Here is a 24,995-nt window from a genome sequence, read left to right on the forward strand (position 1 = left end):
TCTCACGGGCTCCAGGTTAACTCAGCCTTCCATCCTTCCAAGGTTGGTAAATGAAGACCCACATTGTTGGGGCAATATTGTGACTGTAAACCACTTAGAACTATAAAGCACTATGAAGTGGTATATATGTCTAAGTGCTATGCTATATGTTTATTTTCTATTTCTTTATTATCCTCCCTCCCTCCTTTCTAATAAATTATATTATTTTTACTATTGAAATTCTAATATTTAATACAACTATTAAAATAACTTATCAGCAAAAATGATTTGAAAATAAAGTTCAGCAATTAACTTTAAAAAATATTTAAAACTTTGTTATTGTCGTAAATCAGTGTTAATACTTTTCAAGTTACAATTGTCCAAACCATATGAAATAAAACATTTTTGTTTCAGAAAGTATAATGATACAATTTATTATTAAGGCATCCAGAGATTTATTTACATATTAAATATTACACAGCCCAGGTTAAACATTTTGTGCAATGTTTCATCATCGCAAGTTATGTCTAAACTTGTGAAACAGTAACAAAATAGTTGACAATGCCTTCAGTATCTACAAGATAAATACAAGTATAAAATATCAAAGTAAATATATTTCTTCTCATTTATTTCCATTATTCTGTATGGATGAGAAGCAAAACCTTGAGTTTTAACTGAAGCTTTTCAGTATAGGCTTAAAAATATAAAGACTCTGTACTCATTTTCCTCCATATTAATTGTTATTCATGACAAATTTTAACAGCTTACAGAAATAACAAAGCTATTTCTATCTTTCCTGTACATTTGAATATAAAATATGAAACAAAAGTAAAACTATAAATATTGTCACAGCTTTGGAATTCCTATTCATGTTATTCACTGTCATATTCTTCTATATTTAGGTCATCTGCTTCCATTATTGCTTGTGCTGCAACTGGCTGAGGTTGACTGGCTGGTAGTTCATTTTCATTACACTGACTAGAAGTAGGAAGGAATTCATCGAGTTCATTTTCCTTACTGTTTTTTATTTTCTCCCCTCGGACATGCAGAATTGTTGGCTGCTTCTCGGAAAACTCTTCATCATCATTGTCCAGGATTTGTATTGCAGAATCCTTATCAGTAAGAGTTTCAAGTTTCAACCTGCAAACAGCAATACATATCAGAAATGTATTCTTCTTTGGAGTAAACTAAGACCAAATTCTCTCATAATAATTTATCACGCTGGAATATTTGGACCAAAAAGGCGCTCCAGTCACTACTTAGTGCTCAGACAATTCATTTTATTGGGATTCTAGCAATTAACTGTTACAAGCTGCATTTCATCAGGGGAGAACAGTAGAGTAGGGCAGAGTGCTGAGAAAATGACAACCTTGGTATCTGTTCTGCTGTGCATACTTCACTGTATAAATAAATGAAAGTCAAGAGTTCTAGCATATTTTCCTACTTCTACCTGGCAATTCTGTCTGCCAATCAGTTCAATCACTTGTGTGTGCCAGCAACTTGTGACATGAAATGGCAGAGTCTTCTGAGCTTCAACCGTGTTTACATTCCTAGCCAGTGTAAGGAAGTTGGTATTTCCTATTCCAGTTCCTTTAAAAAAAACTAAAGAAAAAAAAGCTCTCCCATTGGGCCCATCTCTGTCAGAATCAGTGTATAATTTGAAGAGGTATCCATCGCCTTACTTATTTTTCACTCCACAGATCCATCTGGGAACCAAAATGACAGGTGAAACAATGTCTCTTAAGAAAGCCTCCACTTAACAGGAGTGTGTTGTGCTAATCAGACCACCGAGTACAGGAATTAAATTCAAAACTGGTGTTTTTTAAAGTAAGATCAGTGGAGTCTTTTCTGTATAAAGACAGATCCCAGTAGAAGACAGAGAAAACAAATGTTTTGTACATATAACTTATAACAGCAGGCTGGGCTTTCAGTTTGATGCCCCTTGTTTTAACAGATGGGATAGGTTTTCACTTTAAAAATCTATGTCAGGGATTATTTTGATCTTCATTTACTTGACAGTTGGAGAATGACAACAGGGGGGCTGGATTCAATAAAGCTTTATGAATAATATCAAGATTACCTTCCAAAGTGATTTCTTAAAGGAAGTTTCCCAACATCCTGAATAAAGGTAATCTGAGCTGAAAAAGTCAAACAGAAATTATTCATAAAAGTAATTTCAATCTATATATAGAATGTACTTTGTAGCTATTTTAAAATATATTTCTGTTCTAGTTTGACTGGACAACTAGTCCTATCTATATAAAGTCAACATATGATAATATATCACAACAGATTTAGACTTTAAAATCTAAATCCTTTTGGAATTCATAAAAGGTTTCATAAGAGCATTAACTCACATTGTAACAAAACCCCAAATAATTAGTTCATACAAAACATATCAACAAGTTGTTGTCTAGATTAGAAGTATTTGTTCAGAAAACAACCTAATACATCTATTACTTCAAGGAAAGTTGTAAAATAACATTTACAACTTTTTTGATGGCTAATTGTATAATTATATACATATTAATGTTTGAACACAATAGCACTGAGATCAATTTGTTTTACTCTCGAGTAAGTTGATATAGCATTGAAATCTAAAGCTCCCCTCCACCCGAAATGTACTTAGTTATTCCTGCTGGGATCTAAGCCAATCCCACTCCCACACACAAAGAGGTGGGAAATGCTTAGGCAGCTGCAGGAAGCAAAAAAGCTATTTTCTTCTAGCAGCAAATTCTCAGACAGCCTGGAAAAAAAAGGGGGGGGGGTGGGAAAGGAAACTGGGCAGTAGTAGTTGTTTTTAATTCATATAAGATCCTAGCCAATACATTCAATTCACAGTTAATAACTGAAAAGACAACATGGTGCTTCACTTCTCTCTAAAGCAGAGACATTTAATACATTCAGTGCCATCTCCTCTTTCTTCCTCTAGAAAGAAAAGCAGTATGGAAATAAAAAAGTAATATTTTTTTATTCTTCTAGGGCAGTGGTTCCCAAACTTTTTCAGTCCACTGCCCCCTTGGTGCTACAAATTGATCCTCAGTGCGCCCCCCCCGTAGTGGGATTCAAATTTTTTACTACCGGTTCTGTGGGCGTGGCTTGGTGGCCGTGGCTGGGGGATTATGTGACTGAACAGTTTGCACGACAGTAGGAAGATAGTAACAGTAAAATTCAAAACTGTAACAATTAATTGCACATTTATTCAAAATCCAATTTAAAAACCTTTTTAGTTAATGTCAATTCAACAAAATTGTTGAACATGATCCAGTGATACCAGGTTTTTCACTCGCTTTTCGCCCAGAGCATCTGCCAGTGGGGTGCTTGCTATTTCATCTCCCGAGAGAAGCTTGGGAGAGACATGCAAACGGCCACAACTCAAGGCTCCTGAGGAGGATGCTGGATACCAGGGGTGGCAGTGGCGCCAGCCGCTGCTCTTCTGCTGCTCCCAGTAATGCTGGCTTCTTGGAGAGCATTAAATTGCAGTCGCACTGATTCCAGCAGCTGCGTTTTCCCTTGAAATTTGTTGCCCCAACAACCCGAAGGGGACAATCTCCCAGTGGCATCTCAGACACTCCTACCCTTAGCCGCGAGGGAGTGAGGATGGCTGGGTACAGTTTGGCACCTCCCGGCTCCCCTCAGATTATCGAGGGGGCTTGTACGCCTGCTCGCTCGCATGGCCTGCGTGCTTCCAGCAGAAATGGGAAGCGCAGGGATCTTAATGTTGTAGGGCGGGGAGGCTGGAGCAGGAGGTTAAATAAACAAATTTGGCTTCGCTTCCTTGCGCGGCAAGAGAGAAAGTTGCCTGAGACGCTCCTGGGAGAATGTCCCCTTTGGGTTGTACCCTTACCGTCCTCCTGCTGCCTCCCCTTGATTCTTAGGGCCCCCTAAATCATCCCACCGCCCTCAGGGGGCGGTACCACCCACTTTGGGAACCACTGTTTAACCAGGCTTCAAGGTCGAGCTGGGTGTGAGAGCCGAATTCTAACTGCTATACATGCTGCTAGGCTATACAATTCAAAACATTTACTATTTACTTTTTAAGTACTATGATGAGTTGTACAAGCAATAATAGAAGCAATCCAGTTTACAGATAATATATATTACTTACAATTCTGGCTATTGTGATCAAACAGAGTAATGTCTGGTGCTCATTTGTTTTTTACAGAAACATTTGAACAATGCAGAAAGACATATCTATGGTTTTGGCATTACTTGCAAAGTCTAACCCTTGGATTGTTGATCCCAAATATGTCAGGAATGTGAAACAACAAATCTTTCAGACATTTGCATTGGTTATTCATCTTTTATTTTTTTAAATTACTTACATGTGTATGGGATTTCTTGGAGTTTAATATGTTTACATTGTTAGCAGCCTTCAGGGTACGGGGAATGTACAGCATACAAGTAATATAAGTATAAAATATTTGATATATCTCATTTATGTTACTGAGATCTCTAAGTAAACAGTATGAAATTACACTAAATAATATTCTGTTCTACGAGTAATTACTATTCTAAAGCAGAAATAGAAATATGAAACATTTTGTTTAAATATACCTTGGTTTCTCATTGGATTAGTCAGCATGGTAAGATAAGGTATTAGCTCAGTCTGAAGACACAATGGTGATAAACAGAAACTTGAAAAGAGGGATTTTGCAGCAAAGCAGTTTTCTTGATACTATAAGGAATCAGAAAGTATAAATCAAATATGCAAAAGCACATTTTCCATTAAACTACAGAATTTTTATTTACACACTCTCACACACACACACCCTAATAATCTGCATTTAACCATCTATTTCAATTTTATTCTATTATTCTGTAAAATTGCTGCTGCCTGATGTAATAAATACCTAATTAATTGCAAGATCCTAAATCTTCAAATTGTTTATTTTCTGTCTGACTGTTGATTAGTTTTCTATATATTACTTAAATGGGGCATTCCAATTTTGATAAAATTCATTTTTATCTAAAGGTAATATAATCTAAATGATGTTTAAGATCATTTTAATGTTTCAGAGGATACTGTAATGCAGAGGTAGCAAACTTGTGACGACACATCGCCACGTGACATATCAGCACTTTTTTACTTTGCTAAAATGGGAATGGGTGTGGCCAGCGTGTGATGCATCAGGCCTGTAGGCCATAAGTTTGACACCCCTGCTGTAATGGATATATTTCTAAGATCAAAAAATGCTTCATGGTAATCCATAAATATATTTTCTCTAAAATGGATTTGTAGTTTTTGTACTGCTATATTTTACTGATTCATTTAAAATATCTTACTGGGCTAGTAAGAGCAGGGCTGTTTCTAATTGAAGCCTAAATATTTGTATGAATCCTAATCTTGCAAAAATGTTTATCACAAATACAAATGTTTAAGTCAATGTTACTTTACTAGTGATTCAGCCATGAGAGCAATAAAAATAGATTCTTACTTGATTCTGTTTAGACTGATACAAATAATATTAGTAATTGGGAAAAATAAAATTGTTATCAATTACCTTTCTATTAATTAGGAACCATTGTGGTTTATGAAGAGGTCTAAAGCCCAATCCTCTTTTGCATTGTGCAAAAGCTCTGGCTCGATTTGAGTGCATCACACCTCTTGTGGCTACAGAGGCACTATACTTTTGAAGTGTAGCTCGTGCCTGTAGGAATTAGCAGAATTAAAATATGATATAAGAGCTCCATAATAGACTTAAAATCAAGGTACAGAGAACCATTAATTACTAGTATATTATAGGTATATATTAAACCTTGTTGAAATAACAAATTGTACATCCCATAGAGTAGTCAAAATCTTGGTTCCATAAATATACTTGATTGTAGAAACATGGGGCTAAAGAGCTGTTGCCCCCGTCTCGAATGGTATGACTGTTGTGTGTTTTTAAATTATGTATTGTTATGTTTCGTTTTTTATTTTTTGTCTGTACTCCCCCTTCCCTGATTTGATTTGTTAGCCGCCCTGAGTCCCCTTTGGGGGAAAAGGGCAGCATATAAATATAATAAAATGAAATGAAATGAAATGAAGTTTTCTTCCCATTTGAACACAATCCAAGTAAATCCATTATTAAGGAAAATTTGTTCTGTTAAATCTAAAAAGCAAACTCTACTTTGTCATTAAAAACAATGTAAGATCACACTTAGAATTATTTTTAAAACAGACAAAAATTGATATACTGCACAGTATGTCAAGATGGTGAGCAGAACGGTTCACCGACAAAAGGGCGAACGACAAAACCCCGCCCGACTAAACCGCGTTCCTGACGTCATCAACAGGATGACAACAGCGCGGAGACAGAAGCACGCTAATCCTAAACCCTAAACCTAAACTTAACCCCTAACCCTAATCCTAACCCTAAACCTAACCCTTAACCTAACCCTAAACCTAACCCTTAACCTAACCCTAAAGCTAACCCTAAAGCTAACCCTTACCTTAAGTTAAACTGGCTTTCTTTCGACGTGCTATTTAAAGCGCCCTTCTTTCTCCGCACTGGCTGTTGTCGCCGCATTGATGACATTAGCGACGCGGTTTAGTTGGGCGCGGTTTTATCGTTCACCCTTTTGTCGGGTCACGGAGCAGAACACTATCTGGCATAACTTCTTGAGTGATACTGCCCATGTTATCTTTAAATACAAAGGCTAAAAGTTCTTAAAATATAGAATTACTCAGATTGTGGAGTTATTAATAAGCCGTGGTGGCGCAGTGGTTAAAATGCAGTATTGCAGGCTACTTCTGCTGACCGCTGGCAGTAGTTCAGCAGTTTGCAGTTTGATTCTCACCAGGTCAAGGTTGACTCAGCCTTCCATCCTTCCAAGGTTGCTAAAATGAGGACCCAGATTGTTAGGGGCAATATGCTGACACTGTCAACTGCTTAGAGAAAGCTGTAAAGCACTGTAAAGTGGTATATAAGTCTAAGTGCTATTGCTTTTCCACCCAATGCTTATATTTGTTATTGTAATGGTTGTAAACATTGTTTGGCAGTAGAGAAAGGATTCTATCAGTTCTGACCCCAAGGCAGAAGCGGTATGACAGTTGTATACCAGGAGACCCTAGCAGTTGCAAGGAATGGGTAACAGATGTGAGACATTGCTTATGATGCTGGGTTGAAAGGACAAACTGGAGGTGCTACAATTGTACTATCCTTGCAGCTGTATAAACGCATTCCTCAAGCTGGCCAATATCATTGCTGGACTAGCTGTAATTATTAGCAATGGCAGATTGCACCATCCTCTCCATGGGATTAGAGACAACTCAGAAATTCATGATTGCCATGATTGTTCCCAGGCCACAACACTTATAGCTGGCCATGTATTAGATCTAGAATTCATTCTGAACAGATATATTATGATATGATTCCAGATAAATTTTACATGTGGATCCAATCTGGGTCAGTTGCCAGGACCAGAGATTTAGTCTTCTGAGCTTTCAGACTCATGCTGGAGCCATTCTCAGGGAACTTCTCTCTCACTAAAATGTGCCTTACATCAGTCAAGGGCAAATCTATTCCTCATAACTAGGTTTAACTGAGGCACCAACCATGCAGAGATGAGAGGCCTACTAAGATTATCTGCCCCAAATATCTGATGAATCCAGCAACTTTTCTCATGGATGTTCCGTGGAATTTGTTGACTACTGTAGTACAGGGCCAACTAGACACATGAATGGATCATGCAGAGCATCTTCTATTTCTACCTGTGGAATCTCATGCAGTTCTTTACTTACTGAAGATTTTCATGAAACAACCAGGGCAAAAAAATGTCTGGAAGGATATGGACTGAAAACAAGCAAATGCGATTGAACAAAATAAGATTCTATGGTTGAGCTTATTCTGATAAAATACAGTGAAGCATAATCATTGCACTTACTCCATAATCCTGGCCAACTACACTATTTAAAATGTTCCAGATCCTTTTGGGAAGGATGGACTGGAACACTTAGTCAATGTTTGACTAAGTTTTGATTACCTGTGTAAACATTTCATGGACAAATTGCCCACATTTGCTCCAACTTGGAAGCTGGACAGGCAGAATGTACTGAGAAGACAGACGTGATGGCCTGTAACAATATCTGTGAGATTTTTAAGTCTCTAGACAGAGTCTTTGGAATTTCAGCTCAGCCTATGAGATTGAACCCATGCCCCACATCTAACCAAAGCAACAAGAAACGGACGGGGAGTTGGATGAGGTTTGCAATTAGGGCCTGTTGGAAAGACAGGGAGATGCCAGAGATCCAAGAATCACTAGTTTGCTCATAACTTAATAACAGATTTGCAAACTGGACAACTATCACCTTATCTCTAAACTTTTCTCCTTTGAGTAATTCGGGGATTGTTACTGAAAAATGGATAGGTTACAGATTACAGGTAGTCCTCGATTTACATCAGTTCATTTAGTGACCAAAGTTACAAAGGCCCTGAAAAAAATGACATGATCATTTTTCACACTCACGACTGCTGCAGCATCTCCATGGGTATATGATCAAAATTCAGATCCTTGACAACTGACTCATATTTATGATAGCTGCCATGTCTTGGGGTCATTTGTTCAGTTTTTGCGACCTTCTGACAAGTAAAGTCAATAGGGGAAGCCAGATTCACTTAACAATCATGTTACTAACTTAACAAATGGAATAGTTCACTTAACAACTATGGAAAGAAAAATGGGGCAACAACAAATATTTGACTTAGCATCATACATTTGGGGCTTAATTATGGCCATAACTCGAAGACTACCTGTACTCTGTAAGATATGGAATATCTGGACTTTTGGCAGTCTGGGTTCAGATGTGTATGGGACTCAAACTGCATTGGTCACTCTCATGGATGACCTTGGCTAAGGCTTCAGTGGAGACGATGTGGACATATTTTTCTTTCTAGATTTTTCAATGGTTTTCAGTACTATTGACCACAATATTCTTTTAGAGAACTTGCAAGGGCTGTGAGTTGGTTTCACATTGCTACAGTGCAAAATACAGATTTACAATATGGAGGCCTACATTCACAGCTTCTACTTGAAGAATAGGTAGAGGCTGTAGCCAAAAAGGCTTTTGCAGAGTTTTGCTTTATGAACCCCCTGTGGCCTTACCTAGAACATTCACACCCTTGGCATTTTTTGATTAATGTACTGTAATTCACTCTATATGAGGCTGCCTTTTAAGAATACCCAGAAGTTTCAGCTGCTCCAGAATATAGCACACATGTATTTAGTAGTTTAGTGTAACACAACCATGTTACACTTATATTAGACAAGCAGTGTTGGTTACTACCGGTAGGTTGTTTCCAACTGCAATATAAGGCATGCTTTAAACATGGTTTTGGATTTGTAGATTTTTTTTATTGTACTGATTTTTATTTAATGCTGAAAGCTGTGTAAAGTCTAGCTGGATTCAGGTGGTCCGATAAATCAAACAAATAAATCAATTTGCACTATATGATGTAAAAATAGTTCACCTTCAAATGTACAAATATGTAAATAGCATAGCTAAACCTACTTCCTGTGTATAATCAAACTCTGGGCTTTACTGTGGAATAAATATTACGAGGGAGAATATTTCTAGATATATAGTAGAAATCATTAAAATATTTTCCAAATTATTCATATAGTATTAATAATTTCCCATTAATTACATATAATTAATAGAACCAGAAAAAAATCTCACCTGAATATGTGTGTGTATGTATGTGTATATAAATGTGTGTGTGTGTGTGTGTGTGTATGTATGTATGTATGTATGTATGTATGTATGTATGTATGTATGTATGTATGTATCTATCTATCTATCTATCTATCTATCTATCTATCTATCTATCTATCTATCTATCTATCTATGTATGTATGTATGTATCTATGTATGTATGTATTTTTTTCTCATTCTACTACAGTGAAATATGTAGGATCAAATTACTTGCCAAATGCAGATGACAAAAAATGAATCTGGGAATCAAACTCTGGATAAAGTGATTCAATGGATCCTTTTGTTTTGGAATAATCATTTTAGTGTTATTTTGTTGGCTTTCTTCCTGCTGTTAACTACAAACAATGAAGCATCACGTTATAAACAAATGAAGAAAATCAGATAAAAAGGGAAAATGGAGGAAAGCTGTTCTAAAATGCACTCTAATATTGGAAAATAGCACTTATGAGCTTATACCTTCAAAGGTGGGGGTCGCTATCTGTCTCTCTCAGGGTGTTATATGTTACAAATGACATGGTAATTGGAAAGGCAATCCTGCAAATATACCAGTGTCAAACTATGTATGGCTTTATAGATTAAATCCAGTAATTTGAATTGTATTCAAAAGCAAATAGGGAGCCAGGCAGGATCCACAGCACTGATTTTATTTGCTCATGCCAGGCAGTACCCCAACAGCTTTATGTTGGACCAACTCAAACTCCTGGATGATTTTCAAAAGCAGTTTCGTGTACAGTTCATTGCAAAAGTCTCACTTAGTGATGATTAAAGCAGCAGTTACAGTTAGAAAGTCCTTATACTTATCCACTAACCAAAGCTGCCACCTGGACAGAGCTTCCATTTGCCTGTTAATTCAGGAGGCCTCACAAGCTGTAGACCTGCTGGTCCAGACCCACTGCTACCCTCTGTCTGGAACAGCTAGGAACTGTTCGCTTAAGTTATAGAGCAATAAGACTATAATATAATTAATGCTGTCTTATTTCTTTGTATGATTTCAAATTGTAAAAATTACAGTATGCAGGTCACATGTTTGGTTATATTTAAATATACATATATATAAACTTACATCCCAGTTAGTGCAAAGAAAATCTGCAGTACTTAAATATTCACTGGCTCTTACAATATCATCGACATCAGAGAAGAAGTCCAAATAATTCTGGTGAAGGTATACATTAAATAAGTCCCCAGGCATATGTGATTTTTCTATGACATCCTAATAAAAGAAAATATAGACAGAATATCATACCACATAGAAACATTATCTGTATTCCTTTAAATTAAGAATAATATTATGGAAAGAGCAAACATTTTTACCTCAGGTTGAACAAGCAAGGGCTGTCGTTCATATTCTGTTAAATGATGAGGTAACCGATGAAAGTCCACCTCTGAGGCCGGTTCTCCTATAAAATTATTTAAATGATAACTGTAGTTTCATAAAACATCAGTTGTCTGAAAAACAGAATCTTGGGAATGGAGACAGGTATTTCTTTCTTTCTTTTACAGTTCAATCCTGGCACACATGATTTGCACTGCTTAATATGTATATAGTTATCTACATTCTAAGTAATATATTGGAGAATTAGTCTGTATCAGAAAGGCAACACCTTTATTCTGTTGAAAATTTTCACTATTATACTTCCATAGGTTTTGTTTTTTTAGTAGCTACACAAAGTAATTAGACAACACCCTATTCCAAAGTGTCCATCTTTTGGGATGAGCAATAGGTCCTGAGAAAGTCTAATGTGTATGATTATTGCATGGACGGCATTTTTAGTACAGAGAGTACATGGGCTATCTTATGGCTATCTGCTGATACTATACACATAAAGCTGGTGAGGAAGCGATCTGCAATGTCAAAAAAAATACTTTGTAAATCAGGGGCAGAAGCCAGAAATCTTCAAAGCTGCAAAGTAAATAGCTTTAGGCTATGGACTCAAAAACATAGGAAGAGTCCTATGTTTTGAATCTTGAACTTAAAACTGGAGACTAACATATATAGATGGCAAGATATAGATGGATAATTTCTTCAAATGTATGGCTGCCTTGTTTTCTATATACCTTATTTTTCTCTCCATATGACATATTTTGCCTCACCAAAAAGTGAGTGGAAATGGTCTGATCCTTTGGTGAATGGCAGCTGGGCCGCTGTGGCAGGGTCTTTTTACAGTGTTGCACCCCGCCTCTTCTGTCTCTTTTCCTCAGTGCAGGAGTCAATAGGCAGAGATGGCACATGAGAGGACACCTATCTGTGGTCCTTTCAGGCTCCATCTGATATATTTTTTCTTGTTTTCCTCCTCTAAATCTAGGTGCGTCTTATGGTTAGATGTGTCTTATAGTGTTAAAAATACACTAATTGAATCTACTTAGTTCATCTTTATACAACTGCTCAGGAATGTAAAGAGGGAAAGAGTTAAATGGCTGTACCTCATATTGATAGGTGGGGTCAGAGGTTTTGCTCTACTGATACAAATTACATGAGTTTTCTTACAATGACAGGGCAAGAACAAAAATTATTTTAAATTTTTTTTTTAAGTTATAACAGATATATGTATATATTTAGCTACAGTCAAATTTAGAAATTAATAAAATAAATGTTAGAATTTTTAGATATAAAATACAATAAAGACAAATAAATTCTCTTACTTTTGCAGTAAAGTATTTTCCCCAAAGCATGGAAAAGGAATATGGAAGCATCCTTGCTACCAATAGCTGGTATTTTTTGGTCCTCTACGAAATTATTGAATAAGGTTTTTTTCTTTATTTTAGATGATGTGTCACATTTTAAAACAGAATTTTTCTTTCTTTGTGACCATAAGCTTTTGTCTGATGGCCTCTCTGAAAAAACCCAAGAGAATTAATAAATAGGAAAAATGGAAAACTTTGTCTTGAATAGAATAGTTTATTGGACAAGTATGATTGGATACACAAGGAATTTGTCTTTGGTGCATATGCTCTCAGTTTACATAAAAGGAAAAAAAAATAGAACTAAAAAACAACATAAATTTTACAGCAAAGTTCTGTCTAGAAAGTACATATATTACTTTTATTTCATTCTATTCTGGGTAAAAATGCATGCACATTATGAGATTACTAAAAAAATGTCTATATTGTTTTTAAAATGCTTTTAATTTTTCAAAAGTTTGAAATTCTTCCAAAGAACTGTTTTTATTCCATTATCCGTGATTTTGCTTCTTTTAATTGCTTTTTTATGTACTGCATATGTGAAGAGGACTTTTAAAATTTTTTAGAAATTAAAAAGTCTTCCTGTATGCTTTCTTACGTTGTTTGAATAATTTATGGTATTGTAATAAATAATGCCTACTAATATAATGGCGTGATACTGGCTATAATAATGTTACAAGAAATACATTTTTTAAAAAGAAATGTAATATCCGAAAGACATTATTGTGCAATAAGTGTAAAATACTAGAATCCCACATTAATATATCATGTGGGAATTTAGCTAAAATAGAATGAAAACTTAAAAAAATAAACAAGAATAGTGATAAAATAAAAAATGATAGGAAAAAAGAAAATATTTTTTAAAAATAAATCTGAGTTAATATAAAAATAACACTGCAATTTTAAGAATTCAATGAACTTAACTAGCCATAGCAATAGCACTTGACTTATATACCGCTTCATAGTGCTTTTACAACGCTTTCTAAATAGTTTACAGAATCAGCATATTGCCCCCAACAATCTGGGTCCTCATTTTACCCACCTCGGAAGGATGGAAGGATGGAAGGATGAGTCAACCTTAAGCCGGTGAGATTTGAACTGCCGAACTGCAGCTAGCAGTCAGCTGAAGTAGCTGCAGTACTGCACTCTAATCACTGTGCCACTTCGGCTCATATTCAGTTCATCCAGAAAAATAATTAGGATAGTTTTTCAATAACATTATTAAAAATTAACTAGATACAAATTAAGCATTCCTTAACTGGGCTATCCTTCAAAATTCTTATTTTTTTATCCACTACTATTTCCCACACTTTTAAGTATTAGTAATGCTAAAAAGAAACAGCTTTTTCTATATTGTAAAAGAAAATGTTTTTCTGACAAATCCAAAGGCAAAAAATTCTAAGAAAGAGTAAAGATTGTTATTTTTAAATCTTAGTGCTAAGCACAATTTAAATTAATAAGAATATTTTCTTACCTTTTAGAGAAGAAAATTGAAGTGTGTTTATTGCACTTCTAACGTCCCCTGAACATCCACTGCAAATCAGTTCTAATAAGGCTTTGTCAGGGACATCAATTTTATCTCTTCTCTACAGAAAAAATTGGGGGGAAATTCAAAGTTAGTTTGAGTAAATCTACATAAAGCATTCAAAAATAATACTAACCAGTGGAGAATCTGACATTGCAACAACACAATGTGTGATCTTGGAGCTCCAAGATTGCAGTCGATATTTCTGCCGCTGGATGGTCCATTTAGACCTAAACTGTCCCCAGAGACGGTGATAGTAAAGAGTATGTCCTGCTGATCTCAGGGACACCGCAAAGTCCCTGATTGATCCAGGAGAAGCTCTTATTTCCAATGACAGAAATGCAGCCTTTGAAGCTACTGAAGTTGGGACAGCTCCGGAACAGAAAGAAATCGGAAAGAGAAAGCATGTCGAATTGGTGAGGAAATTTTATTATTAGAAAAGAGAGTACCCCCCCCCAAAGAAAATCACAGCTAAATTAAAATTGAAGACAGAAGAGAGTAAGTGGTGATTTAAACCACATTAAACTTAGTCTGTTATCTTTTATTATTTTTTCTTTCTATGGATGGAAGTTTTGCAAATGTTCCCTACTTTTTAAACTGAATGGATTAGTTTTTCTTCTTCTACTTTTTATTTTCTTATACCTATAGATTAATTTTTTCTTTTTTTTAATAATGCTCAATTGCATTGGTTGTTTTTTCTCCATTTAAGAATTGTTTTCTCTTTAAATTTGGAACATAATGAAGATATAAAACGGAATATAAAGAGGGTTGTAACGATAAAGGGAAAAGAAGTAACACTGCCACTTAGAGGCTGGAGGCTTGGAAAAATTGTTTTCTTTTTTTTTCTTTGATCATTTGACACTTCAAGTTTCTCAGTTTGTTTACCAAGAGTGATAGTAGGAAGAGCACAGATTGTTTACACAGGTGTTCTTCGGTAGTTCTATCACCAGCTGGATTGGAGGGAAGACAAAACCTTGACTTGAAAGATTATAATGAACTTGCTTGAAATTTAATAAAAAGCCTTGAATGGTATAGTGGCAGTGTTTACAAATTGGAAGAATGGCGCAACAGGAAAAAGAAACTTGCAAATGATCATGTTTGAAATTCAAAAATTATTAGTAGTAACAGAGAAAATTGAGAAGAGATTGGAGAATATAGAACACAAAACAGAAAAATTTGATGGAAAAATTGAGGATGTTTATCAAATGAAGAAAGTGGAGGACAGAGTCCTAAAAATTGAAGAAAAAAACGAGCAAAGATATAAGAAAATTGTGGATACTGACAGCAAATTGAGTGTGGTTGGAAATGCAATAGCGGAATATGGAAAGGGGAGATAGATGGACTGGAACTCTACCCCAGATTTCAAAGCATAGAAGAAAAAAAGAGAGAAAAATTGATGGAGGTAAGGAGAGAAATCTTGACAGAAGCACCAGTGATAACCAAAGACAAGCTGATGGAAGGAGCAGATAGAGGGTTTCAAGTTTTCATGAGATACGAAATGAATAACAACTTGCGAAGAGAAGTCCATACAAGACTTACTAAGAAAGTAATCAGAATACTAATGCTACAAATGGCAAAAGACATAAGACTGCACTATTGCTGGAAAAATACAGGTTGATGTAATAAAAGTGTATTATAAAAATTGTTAAATTTAGTTACATTTAGAGTATGTATAAAATGAAATAATAGTTATAGTCAAATAAATGTTTAATAATGATAATGCATATATATATATATATATATATATATATATATATATATATATATATATATACACATACATACACACACACACACACACACACACACATATATATATATATATATATATATATATATATACACACACACACACACATATACATATATATATATATATTAGTTTGACAGTATGAAATTTTATATAAATTACAAATGGAGACTATGAGAGGAGGTTTAAAAGCTTTGTTATTAAATATAATTAATTTTTATTTAGAACATGTTATAAAGATGTAATGTTATTGGATATTTTTAGGAAAAATCTAATGGAATACCATTATATAATTTTACTTTAGATTTAAAATATTTCATATAAAAGGATGTAAAAGCAACTATAGTCAAATGAAGGTTGAGGTACAATAATAGTAATATATATATAAATATATTTGATTTAAAAATATGTGATTTGATATGTATTGCAAGTGATGACTATGGAAGGGATGCACAGAAATTTCGTAACCAACTGACACACATTCTATAATTTGTAATGGAAGATGCTTTTATGGTTTTTGTTCTGTCCATTTATGTTTGTTCAAAAAAATTAAAAAAAATGTAATAATAATACCCAGTTGCTTCCTGCTTTCATTTTTATCTCTCTATTGTACCAAAAGCTGCAAAGATTGAGCTGTACTTTCCTATCTACTTTGGAAAAGACATTTATCACTCAATATTTTTACTACTTCTACAGAATCATTCAAAACTGTCCATGATTTATCCCTATTTTACTTTCCCAACAATTTTATATTAAAGTTGGACGAACAATGCTAATTATGAATGAATCGCTCACTAATGTTTAGAACTAAACAAAGATTGTTGAGATCAACTGTCAACCATTATTATGCAACACATTTTTTAAAACTTGTAAGATATTCAGAAGAAATGTAATAATAATGATCCATCACCAACTTTTGCTTTTTGTATCCCTTACAGTATGACAATATTATAATCTCATTTATCTTACCATACTGATCTCCCCTGTGATAATTCGATTTAGGGCTTTCATCATCAGTGTTGGTGCCACTGGGTTAAAACTGAGAAAATTGAAAAAAGAAAATCGTCAAGATAAATGTCAATATGAGTATTTCATCATGACCAATGTAGCTGTCAATTTATTTACCTAATAGTTGCTATACACAGCTCTTCCTGAATTGCCTTTGGGAAAAGAGACCTTTGGCTGCTGCCTGTGCTGAAAATGTCCGATATTATAAATATAAGAGGACATCTGCTTGTCCGCACAAAACTCCTACAATGAAAAATTGAAATTTAGTAGCTCAAACTTAACAGTATCAATTCTGACCAGCAATCAATAGAATTGCACTAGCAAAAATGCAAAAGGTACATAATTTGCAACATGGCATCTTCACTTATTCACCACTCCCAAATTAGCAGCAAAAGAAAGAGAAGGAACTTTGTATTTTGGTAGTGCACTATTTTGCACTGGAAAAACTTAGGCTTGGTCCAGCCATACCCAGTAATTTCTCTGAGTGAACCTTTGGCAAAATCAGATACTGAACATACCTCAGAATGTCATGTAAACTGCTAGGGTCATGATAAAAATGGTTTGGCATATCCTGTTGAAAAGCAAATACAATGTTGTTATTCTAACATATCTGCTAAATTGAATTAAAATCTGTTGGAGCCACTAAGATTATGCATTAAGGGTATTCACAAGTATAAATGTTACAAACATGGAATATTTATGAGACGAACCCAATGCAATATGGTGCCAAGGTTGAAGTTGGAGAAGCAGAAAGCTACTTTCAAGCCAGAAAAAGTTATTATGTAAACAAAGAGTTTTAGCTCTTTTTCATTGCCTTGTAGAGATCAATGAACTAGTATTTAACGGAAAAATGGAAATAAAAAGCATAGATATAACACCATGAGCCTATTATAGAGACAAACACGCACATCTATGCAGGCCTTAAAAGGCATTATCTGCATTAAATTACTTATCTATCAGTAAGAGTCTATGCCAGTGATGGCAAACTTTTCGGCATTAAGTGTCAAAAAGTAGCGCGGACATGCCGGTGCTGCATTCCAGAAAAGCCGAACTTTGGAGTTCTAGCATGCATGCGTGCCTGACAATTAGCCAGCTGGCACGCATGCACAGGCCTGTTTTCAGCACTGCCACGTGTGTGAAGAGATCGCGCTCCAAAAAAGCTGAACTTCCAGGTCCTTGCACACATGAGCACCCGACAATCAGCTGGCTGGTGCGCATGAAGACACCGGTTTTAGGCACTGCCATGCGCAAAAGACAGCTGATCATCGCACGCACATGTGTACCAGAAACCCAGAAGACAAACAGGCAAGGCCACGTGTGCCGGGCAACATGGCTTCGCGTGCCACTTTGGGCATGCATGCCATAGGTTCGCCATCACGGGTCTATGCTTTGGGCTTATCCATCTATAACAAATTCTGGATTTATTTCATGCCTAAAAAAGAAGTCCAACATGTAAGGGGCTGAATAGTTTTGTTCATATAAGTTCAAAGTGCATCTGGAAACCACAGAAATAGATATAGTTTTAGAACAAAGAAACTAACTTCCATTGTTATGAATATTCTTATTTAATTATTCAAAAATAATTACTCTTTGGTATTTTGGGCATCAAGAAATGTTGATTATTGAATTTAGAACCCAGCATTCACACTTAATGCTCTACCATTAGCCTACAAAATTTTCCAAAATGCTTGACAATAAAATAAAGCTCAACATAATGAAAAAATATTTCAGGCCATTATTTTGCACTTTCTGAAAACTGCAGTTTTAAAATCTAAATTGAAAAAATCAAATATTTGTTTTATATTTGTAATTATTTTCAAAGATTATCAGTAGATATGTTTGAAATAAGCTATTAGTTATTATTGTAGAAAACTGAAATTTTACTATTGAGCAACTAAATTTGGAAAACCTAATTAATTTAAACTGCTATACTTAAAATTGGGAGAAAATAATATAGCATTTAATTTTAATTATTAAACACCTTAATGGAGTTAATTCAAATATTTCAACTTACTTCCACAAGAATAAGTCTTTTGTCAGTTTCCATGGACTCTCCAACCATCTGAAGCTTGATATACTTGTTTGCTCTTAGAAGAAATTCTTGAAATATAGCTGCCTGGCTCGGATAAGGAAGTATCTTAAAATCCGATTCTAAAAAGGAATATTTATTTTACAATATGCACTAAGTACTAAGAAAAGTATTACATATATGAGATCATATACTATAGATTATTGTTTTGAATTCTGTTCTTATATTTTGAAACGACGGGCCAGATATATCAGTTACTGAATTGAAATTTTTCAAAAAAATCAGATGTGCTTTAGCATTGAAGACTTGTCCATCGTTATAATGCTACATTTCTGGCAAAAAAAAAATGGCTTGAATTTTATTTGAAAGTTTAAAAACCAGTCTACTGGGAAAAAAATTACTGAAAATTAATCACTATGTTAATAACAGTCATATTATCTATACCAGAGATGTCAAACAGGCAGCACACACAGGCTATATATGTACATCACAGCACTCCTTGGTGCAGCTTGAACTTGATTAAAATACAACGGGAAATTTATTTAAGAAACTAAGAAAAAAGCAAAAATTCAATTAAACAGATTATATTACACTGAAAAATTAAACAATCATACATTCATTCACCAATCACCATAAAGCTCTGTACTTGTGGCTCATGAGGTCAAGCCAGTTGCCTTAATTGCAGTAACAAAGATTGTTTAGTATGGATGGAGCAGGAGGATCATGTGACAGAAGTTCATTCTCAAACTGCTGTAGCTGGACCAACTGACCTAGATACTGCAATTAAGCTGAGGCAGCAAGCTTGCACCTCTTTCCCAGGACTGCTAGCAGACAGCTTTGGATTAATAGCTGACCTTCCCTGAACTCCAGAGCCTCTTTCCAAAATATATTTTAACATTTGAAATTTATTCATATTCGTATATTGTGGTGCACAAACTTGTACTTGGTTTGGAACAAGCTGCACAAAATCTTTATTTATTTATTTTTGCACACAGAATAACAGAAATTAGAGGAATATAGGAATATAGGAAAATGTTAAGTGGGAGTAGGAAGTGAAAAGGTAGTTTGCATATAGGCTTAGAAGAAGCTCAGAAAGGAGTTCATTATTCTGAACACAGTATAGTGTTCAATGGAATTGAACACTAACAATTTAATCCCAAGAACAAAGCTTTTACTTGGGTTTTAGATAAAATGCAGTTTATCACCCAACTGAAATCAAATAAACTGCAATTACCTACCTTCAGAGCTGCTTTCCTTACTAAATATAGCTAAGAATAAATTATGGTTCAGACAAAATGCAGACATATGGCTAGAACCAGTGGTGAAAGCAGAAAGGAGAACAGAACAAGGAGCACATGTGCCTAGGGCTTACAAGCAGTCCTGGACACCACCTGCAGTTACAATTTTGAGTTCAGTTTGTATTTTCAACTTGACTGAAATCTCCTATCAGTCTAATGTGCAGCAGTTTTAAAAGACAGGAAATCCTAATATAGAGGAAGCGGAGAATAAAGAATGGCTTTATTCTCAGGCATTGTGTGTAAAACCTTTGGAATTTCCTTAGCAACTTACTTTCAAATTAATTATAAGTTAGTTCTGTTTATTTTAATGAAATTTGATACCCTCTAATGGTCATCCTACCAGAAATAGATATGCCAAAAATGTATTCTAATTGCTCAACAATGAAGAAGTGAACATTTTAAAATTTTACCATGATTAAAAGCAACTTGAAAGTCGTCGTGTTTTTTGAAGTCTGGTGATACAGGATTTATCCATTCTTGTATCTGAATACCAAGGTCCTTGGCTAATATTTCCACAGTTGCCGATTTTCCACATCCTGGAGGGCCAGTTAACACTAGGATGGAGCCTCCCTAAAACAAGATACTTATCATAAGCTGAGTACGATATTTAAAGAAAAAACAATATGGGTTTCTTAATAAAACAAAATAGAATGTTGGTGTCAATAATATCCATTTTTTAAAATTATTTCCAATAAATACAGAAGTCATAGTTATATTCTAAGTAATTCAGTGTTAGACCAGCCCACTTTCTTTATGCTGCACAACTTAATTCAAACAAATTGTTTGTACTACACTTCAGTTGGCCTAATGTGTGTCAAATGTTCTCTAAATGGAAGCAGGTATTCCTTAATGGAAACTTGGCCATAGATTAATACCAACCTGCTTATTCATTTAGTAAGCAGACAAAAAACTTCAGGATATTCAGAAAAAAAACCCCACAAACTGAATAATTTTTCTCAAGGCAATCTTTGTATAAATCAATTGCAGCTGGATTTATCTTTATCTATCCAAATGTTTATTTTATTCTAATAAATAAATGTTGCTCTAAAATTATATAAGATTTTGATAATATTCTAATCTTACTTCATTAATTATTCAGCAAAATTAAATTGGTAGAATAAAAATAAAACTACTGATTGAAATTAAATAAAAGCTTCAAAATTAGCAAACTGGCACGTCAAAGTATTAGGTTCATAATATTACCTGTCTTGGCTGATTTTGAAATAGGTGATCTTTTAACCATCTTTCAACTTCTTCGATTTTTTTCTTGTGAATGACAAGGTCACTCTAACAGACAAAAATATGTATATAACACATATTTATGTAGCAAAATACAAAATTATTAATTATATATACTGGAATTCTCTTACCATATATACCAGATTTAAACAAATTAAAATATTAGGGAAAGATCTAATCTCCATGAAAATTACGTCACTTACAAAATGATATACAAATAATATGCACTAGAATATGTACAGCATACTTTATTTTACCTACATGCTAAATATATAAGGGAAGTTGAAATGGAAGATGAGGAGAATGGTTTTAAAGTTGGAGAAGAAACAGCTTACGCTATAATGATGACACTACCCAGACAGCAGAAAATACAAATGATCTGCAACCCATACATAGTACTAACTTAGTACTAACGTTAAAGTACACAGTGAAAATGAGACTAAAATTAAATATAAGAAAGGTCAAAAGAAAACAGGTAGAATAACTGTGTAATTTTAGAAGAGGTAAATTTATAATTGTATTTATAACTGCTATAAAGAAGATAGAAAGCCATTTTTGTATTTTTTCCTATTTTTCTTTTTCTTTCTTCCTTGCACTTTTAGCTTTGATTTCTTTCTTTTCATTTCCTTACTCTGTATTAGATAGAATTAGTTTATATTTCTTATAAATCTTTTAATACAATTATATAGAAAAGGAAAGGAAATCAGCATGATGGATGAACTCAATTACAGTGATGATGAGGGCACTACTGGGAGATCTGAAAGAATACATTGTCATTAAAAAAATCTATGTGGTTGCTTGGAGTCAAAAGTAACTCAACAATACATTATCAATCAATCACTTAAAAATCATGCACCATCTAATTTAACAGACAATTGGGAATAAAACATCCTCCTTCCTATAAATGATCCATTAAATTATAGTTTCATTGAACACTTATGATCAGGACCTGACATTAATGTAGTACTTTGTATATTTCTTTAGACGTATTATTTTAACAAGCAACATAATTATTTTAACAAACAAAATTAGTATATATTAAATATATACTAATACGTATATATTAATACAAATGATACTACTACTACTATACACTATATATTAAATTGTATAGAACTGTACCTGAGTTTTTGGTTTGTATTTATCTACCCATGGTTCAATTTGGCTGTGATTTTGTTTGAAGTGTTTGTATTTCTCATCTACAGAAAACGGTTTTCTTATTTTTCCCCCACACTTATAATTTTCAAGCCGAGAAAAATGTTCTTTGCTCTTATGATAATTGTCAGTATCTGTGAGCGACTTTTTATGGCGAACACTAGATGACTGTTTTGCAGTCTCACAGAAATCAATAAAAGATGGTTCCACCCAGTCAATTTCCTGATAATATAAGCATGTAGAAATTATAGCAGGCCAAAAATTATCAATTCTTAAATGAGTTATTATTTTATTACTGCATTTACATACAGTAACCAATATTTTAGTAGTTAATAAAACAAACATGAAGCAAACGATCATACAATATATGTGAATGCAGTGTAAATGCAATCATTTACTTAACATAAAACAATTTAAACACACATAAATCACTTCCAAACATTTATTAACATTTTGCTTATCTTTAATAGTTCTTACATTTCAATCTTGTTTAGAAAAAAAAAATAGTGCAATTTTTAAACAGGCTGAATTCAATTTAAACAAACAAAAAATCCCCAGATTGTTTAATCCATACTCAGTATTACACAATTTAGTCTTTTAATTAAAAGTTTAAAGTTATAATGATTTCAAAATATTTCATTTGGCTACAACTGTTTGATATGCCCGCATCAGCATGATTTAAACACATGATGCAATAAATAATAATTTAAGAGAATAAACAAACAACTTACTTTATTTGGAGCTGTCTTTCTTTTTGAAGATTTTTTTGACATCATCAGCCTTTGCAGTTTCCATTCAAAATGTATGATTAAATGCCTTTAAAAATAAAGTACCTAAAAGATAAAGAAACGTTTATATTAATGAAGTCTGCAGCTCTGAAGATAATTACTGAAAGAGGACTTACATCTGTTTTGTTTCTCATTTGTAGAGCTTCTTTTTTCTTTTCCACATGCTACTTTAATTTTTTTTAAGCTATTCTTAATGGCTAAAGAACAGGAATGCACCAAACTCTCTAAAGTGCTGCCCGCTGCTCAAGAGAGCACACTTCTGTCAGACAAAATACTATAGTTCTAAAATTTTCAATTATAACAACATGTTTAGTTCATAAATAGAATAATGTACATAATATTATGAGGTAATCTGCATATTTAATTTTTCACAAAGTTAATGTCTTGGTATATACAATAATGTATACAAATTACCCTGTGACATAAGCACATTGAAATTGCATATCTTTATATGTATAATCTCCACTCTAATTCTGAATATACTTAAACAATTTCAGTACAGAAGATTCTCATTTAGTGACAATTGGCCAGCAACTCAGTTGTTAAGTGAAGCAGTCACCAAGTGAAACCACAACTGAGATTACAGTGTTATTTGTTTTCTTTTGCTTTACAGACATGTGAAGTAATAGTTACAAAGCTATTTTTTATTAACATCGTAACTGCGGCTGTTGTTATATGAGGTAGTTGCTAAATTAGACTACCTGTATATTAAGCTATTTCTATTTTGAAACTAATCAGCTAAGGGAATCCTAATCTAAGCATGCTCCTAATCAGGATACATCATTGTAACCTATTTGATAAAACTATACACTTCAAGCTTTTGAGAAAAATTCAAAAGCAGACTGACAATGTATGAACAAAACTGGCTATTGGGCTTACTGTCAAAAACAGAATACTGTCCAGATAATTCAAAGTAGAACAGCCAAGATTTCATTACTTCTTATAGTGTCACCACTACATATCTGCACACATAAGTAAAACATGTAATGAATAACATACAGTACAATTCATCTTAGATAGCAAGACAAAGTTTCTAACAATTTATATTACACTGCTGAAATGAAGGCAACAAACACCTTCTCTGACAAACACTGCACTTAGTGGTGATTATGTGGATCACTGTGGATTATGTTGAAGGATTTCTAGTTTTCCAAATTTTTCAATTTTTACAAAATGGTGACTTCAATTCCCCAGTTGGAAATCGGGGAGTTGGTCTACACATCTTAAAGTTGACAAGTTTGAAAACTAGTTATATCTTTGGGAATCCGGCAAATTAAAAAAAATCACGATTACTCGCAAAAGAAACACGTATACAATTAAAGGAGCAGCATTCTAAAGATGTAACAAAAATCAAATGGAGGTCACACGACACATAACGATTTAACCCAGAGGTCTTCAAACTTGGCAACTTTTAAGACTTATGGACTTCAACTCCCAGAATTCTCCAGCCAGCATAGCTGTTTGGGAACCCCTGAAATTTTAACGAATGGCCACCAGTAACGTACTTGTTAAGGTCTTGAAGATTCAATGGCTAACGATTGGTGCTTCTCTAGCCAACTCTCCCCCACCCCCTTTCTATCAAAAAGGCAGGCGGTAGGGTTTATAAGCAACAGTCGCGTATGTGGGATGGGCAGCTATATAAAATAAGCAAGCAATCCAGCAAAGTGGAAGGGTCGGGATGGGAGGCTTTGTTATTCTATAGGGGACACCTCCAAGGTAGAAGAAGACTTCAGCCGCCATGCACTTTTGAAATAACTCTCCCGACTGCGCTCAGACACGAAGCCCGGCCTCGTCCCTAAGAAAGCGGCTCCATCCAGGAACTGTAGTGCACGGGCACCATTTAGC

General features: G+C 34.3%; 1 protein-coding gene across 1 annotated transcript; it reads right to left on the reverse strand.

Annotated features, from left to right (window-relative positions):
- Nucleotides 1-387: 387 nt before the first annotated feature.
- Nucleotides 388-23,157, reverse strand: RAD17 (RAD17 checkpoint clamp loader component). Its single transcript, XM_087715676.1, is given in 17 exon segments — nucleotides 388-1,119; nucleotides 2,060-2,117; nucleotides 4,537-4,657; nucleotides 5,484-5,630; nucleotides 10,743-10,889; nucleotides 10,991-11,076; nucleotides 12,320-12,511; nucleotides 13,833-13,944; nucleotides 16,603-16,672; nucleotides 16,759-16,884; nucleotides 17,160-17,212; nucleotides 18,656-18,792; nucleotides 20,379-20,538; nucleotides 21,172-21,255; nucleotides 22,330-22,584; nucleotides 23,094-23,129; nucleotides 23,131-23,157. Coding segments are annotated over 17 exon segments (2,079 nt in total). The 3' UTR covers nucleotides 388-851.
- Between the last annotated feature and the right edge of the window lie 1,838 nt (nucleotides 23,158-24,995).

Source organism: Thamnophis sirtalis, unplaced genomic scaffold (assembly GCF_051295495.1).
Source record: "Thamnophis sirtalis isolate CommonGarterSnake01/CBP01778 unplaced genomic scaffold, rThaSir2_p1.2 scaffold_5, whole genome shotgun sequence".
Lineage (NCBI taxonomy): Eukaryota > Metazoa > Chordata > Lepidosauria > Squamata > Natricidae > Thamnophis > Thamnophis sirtalis.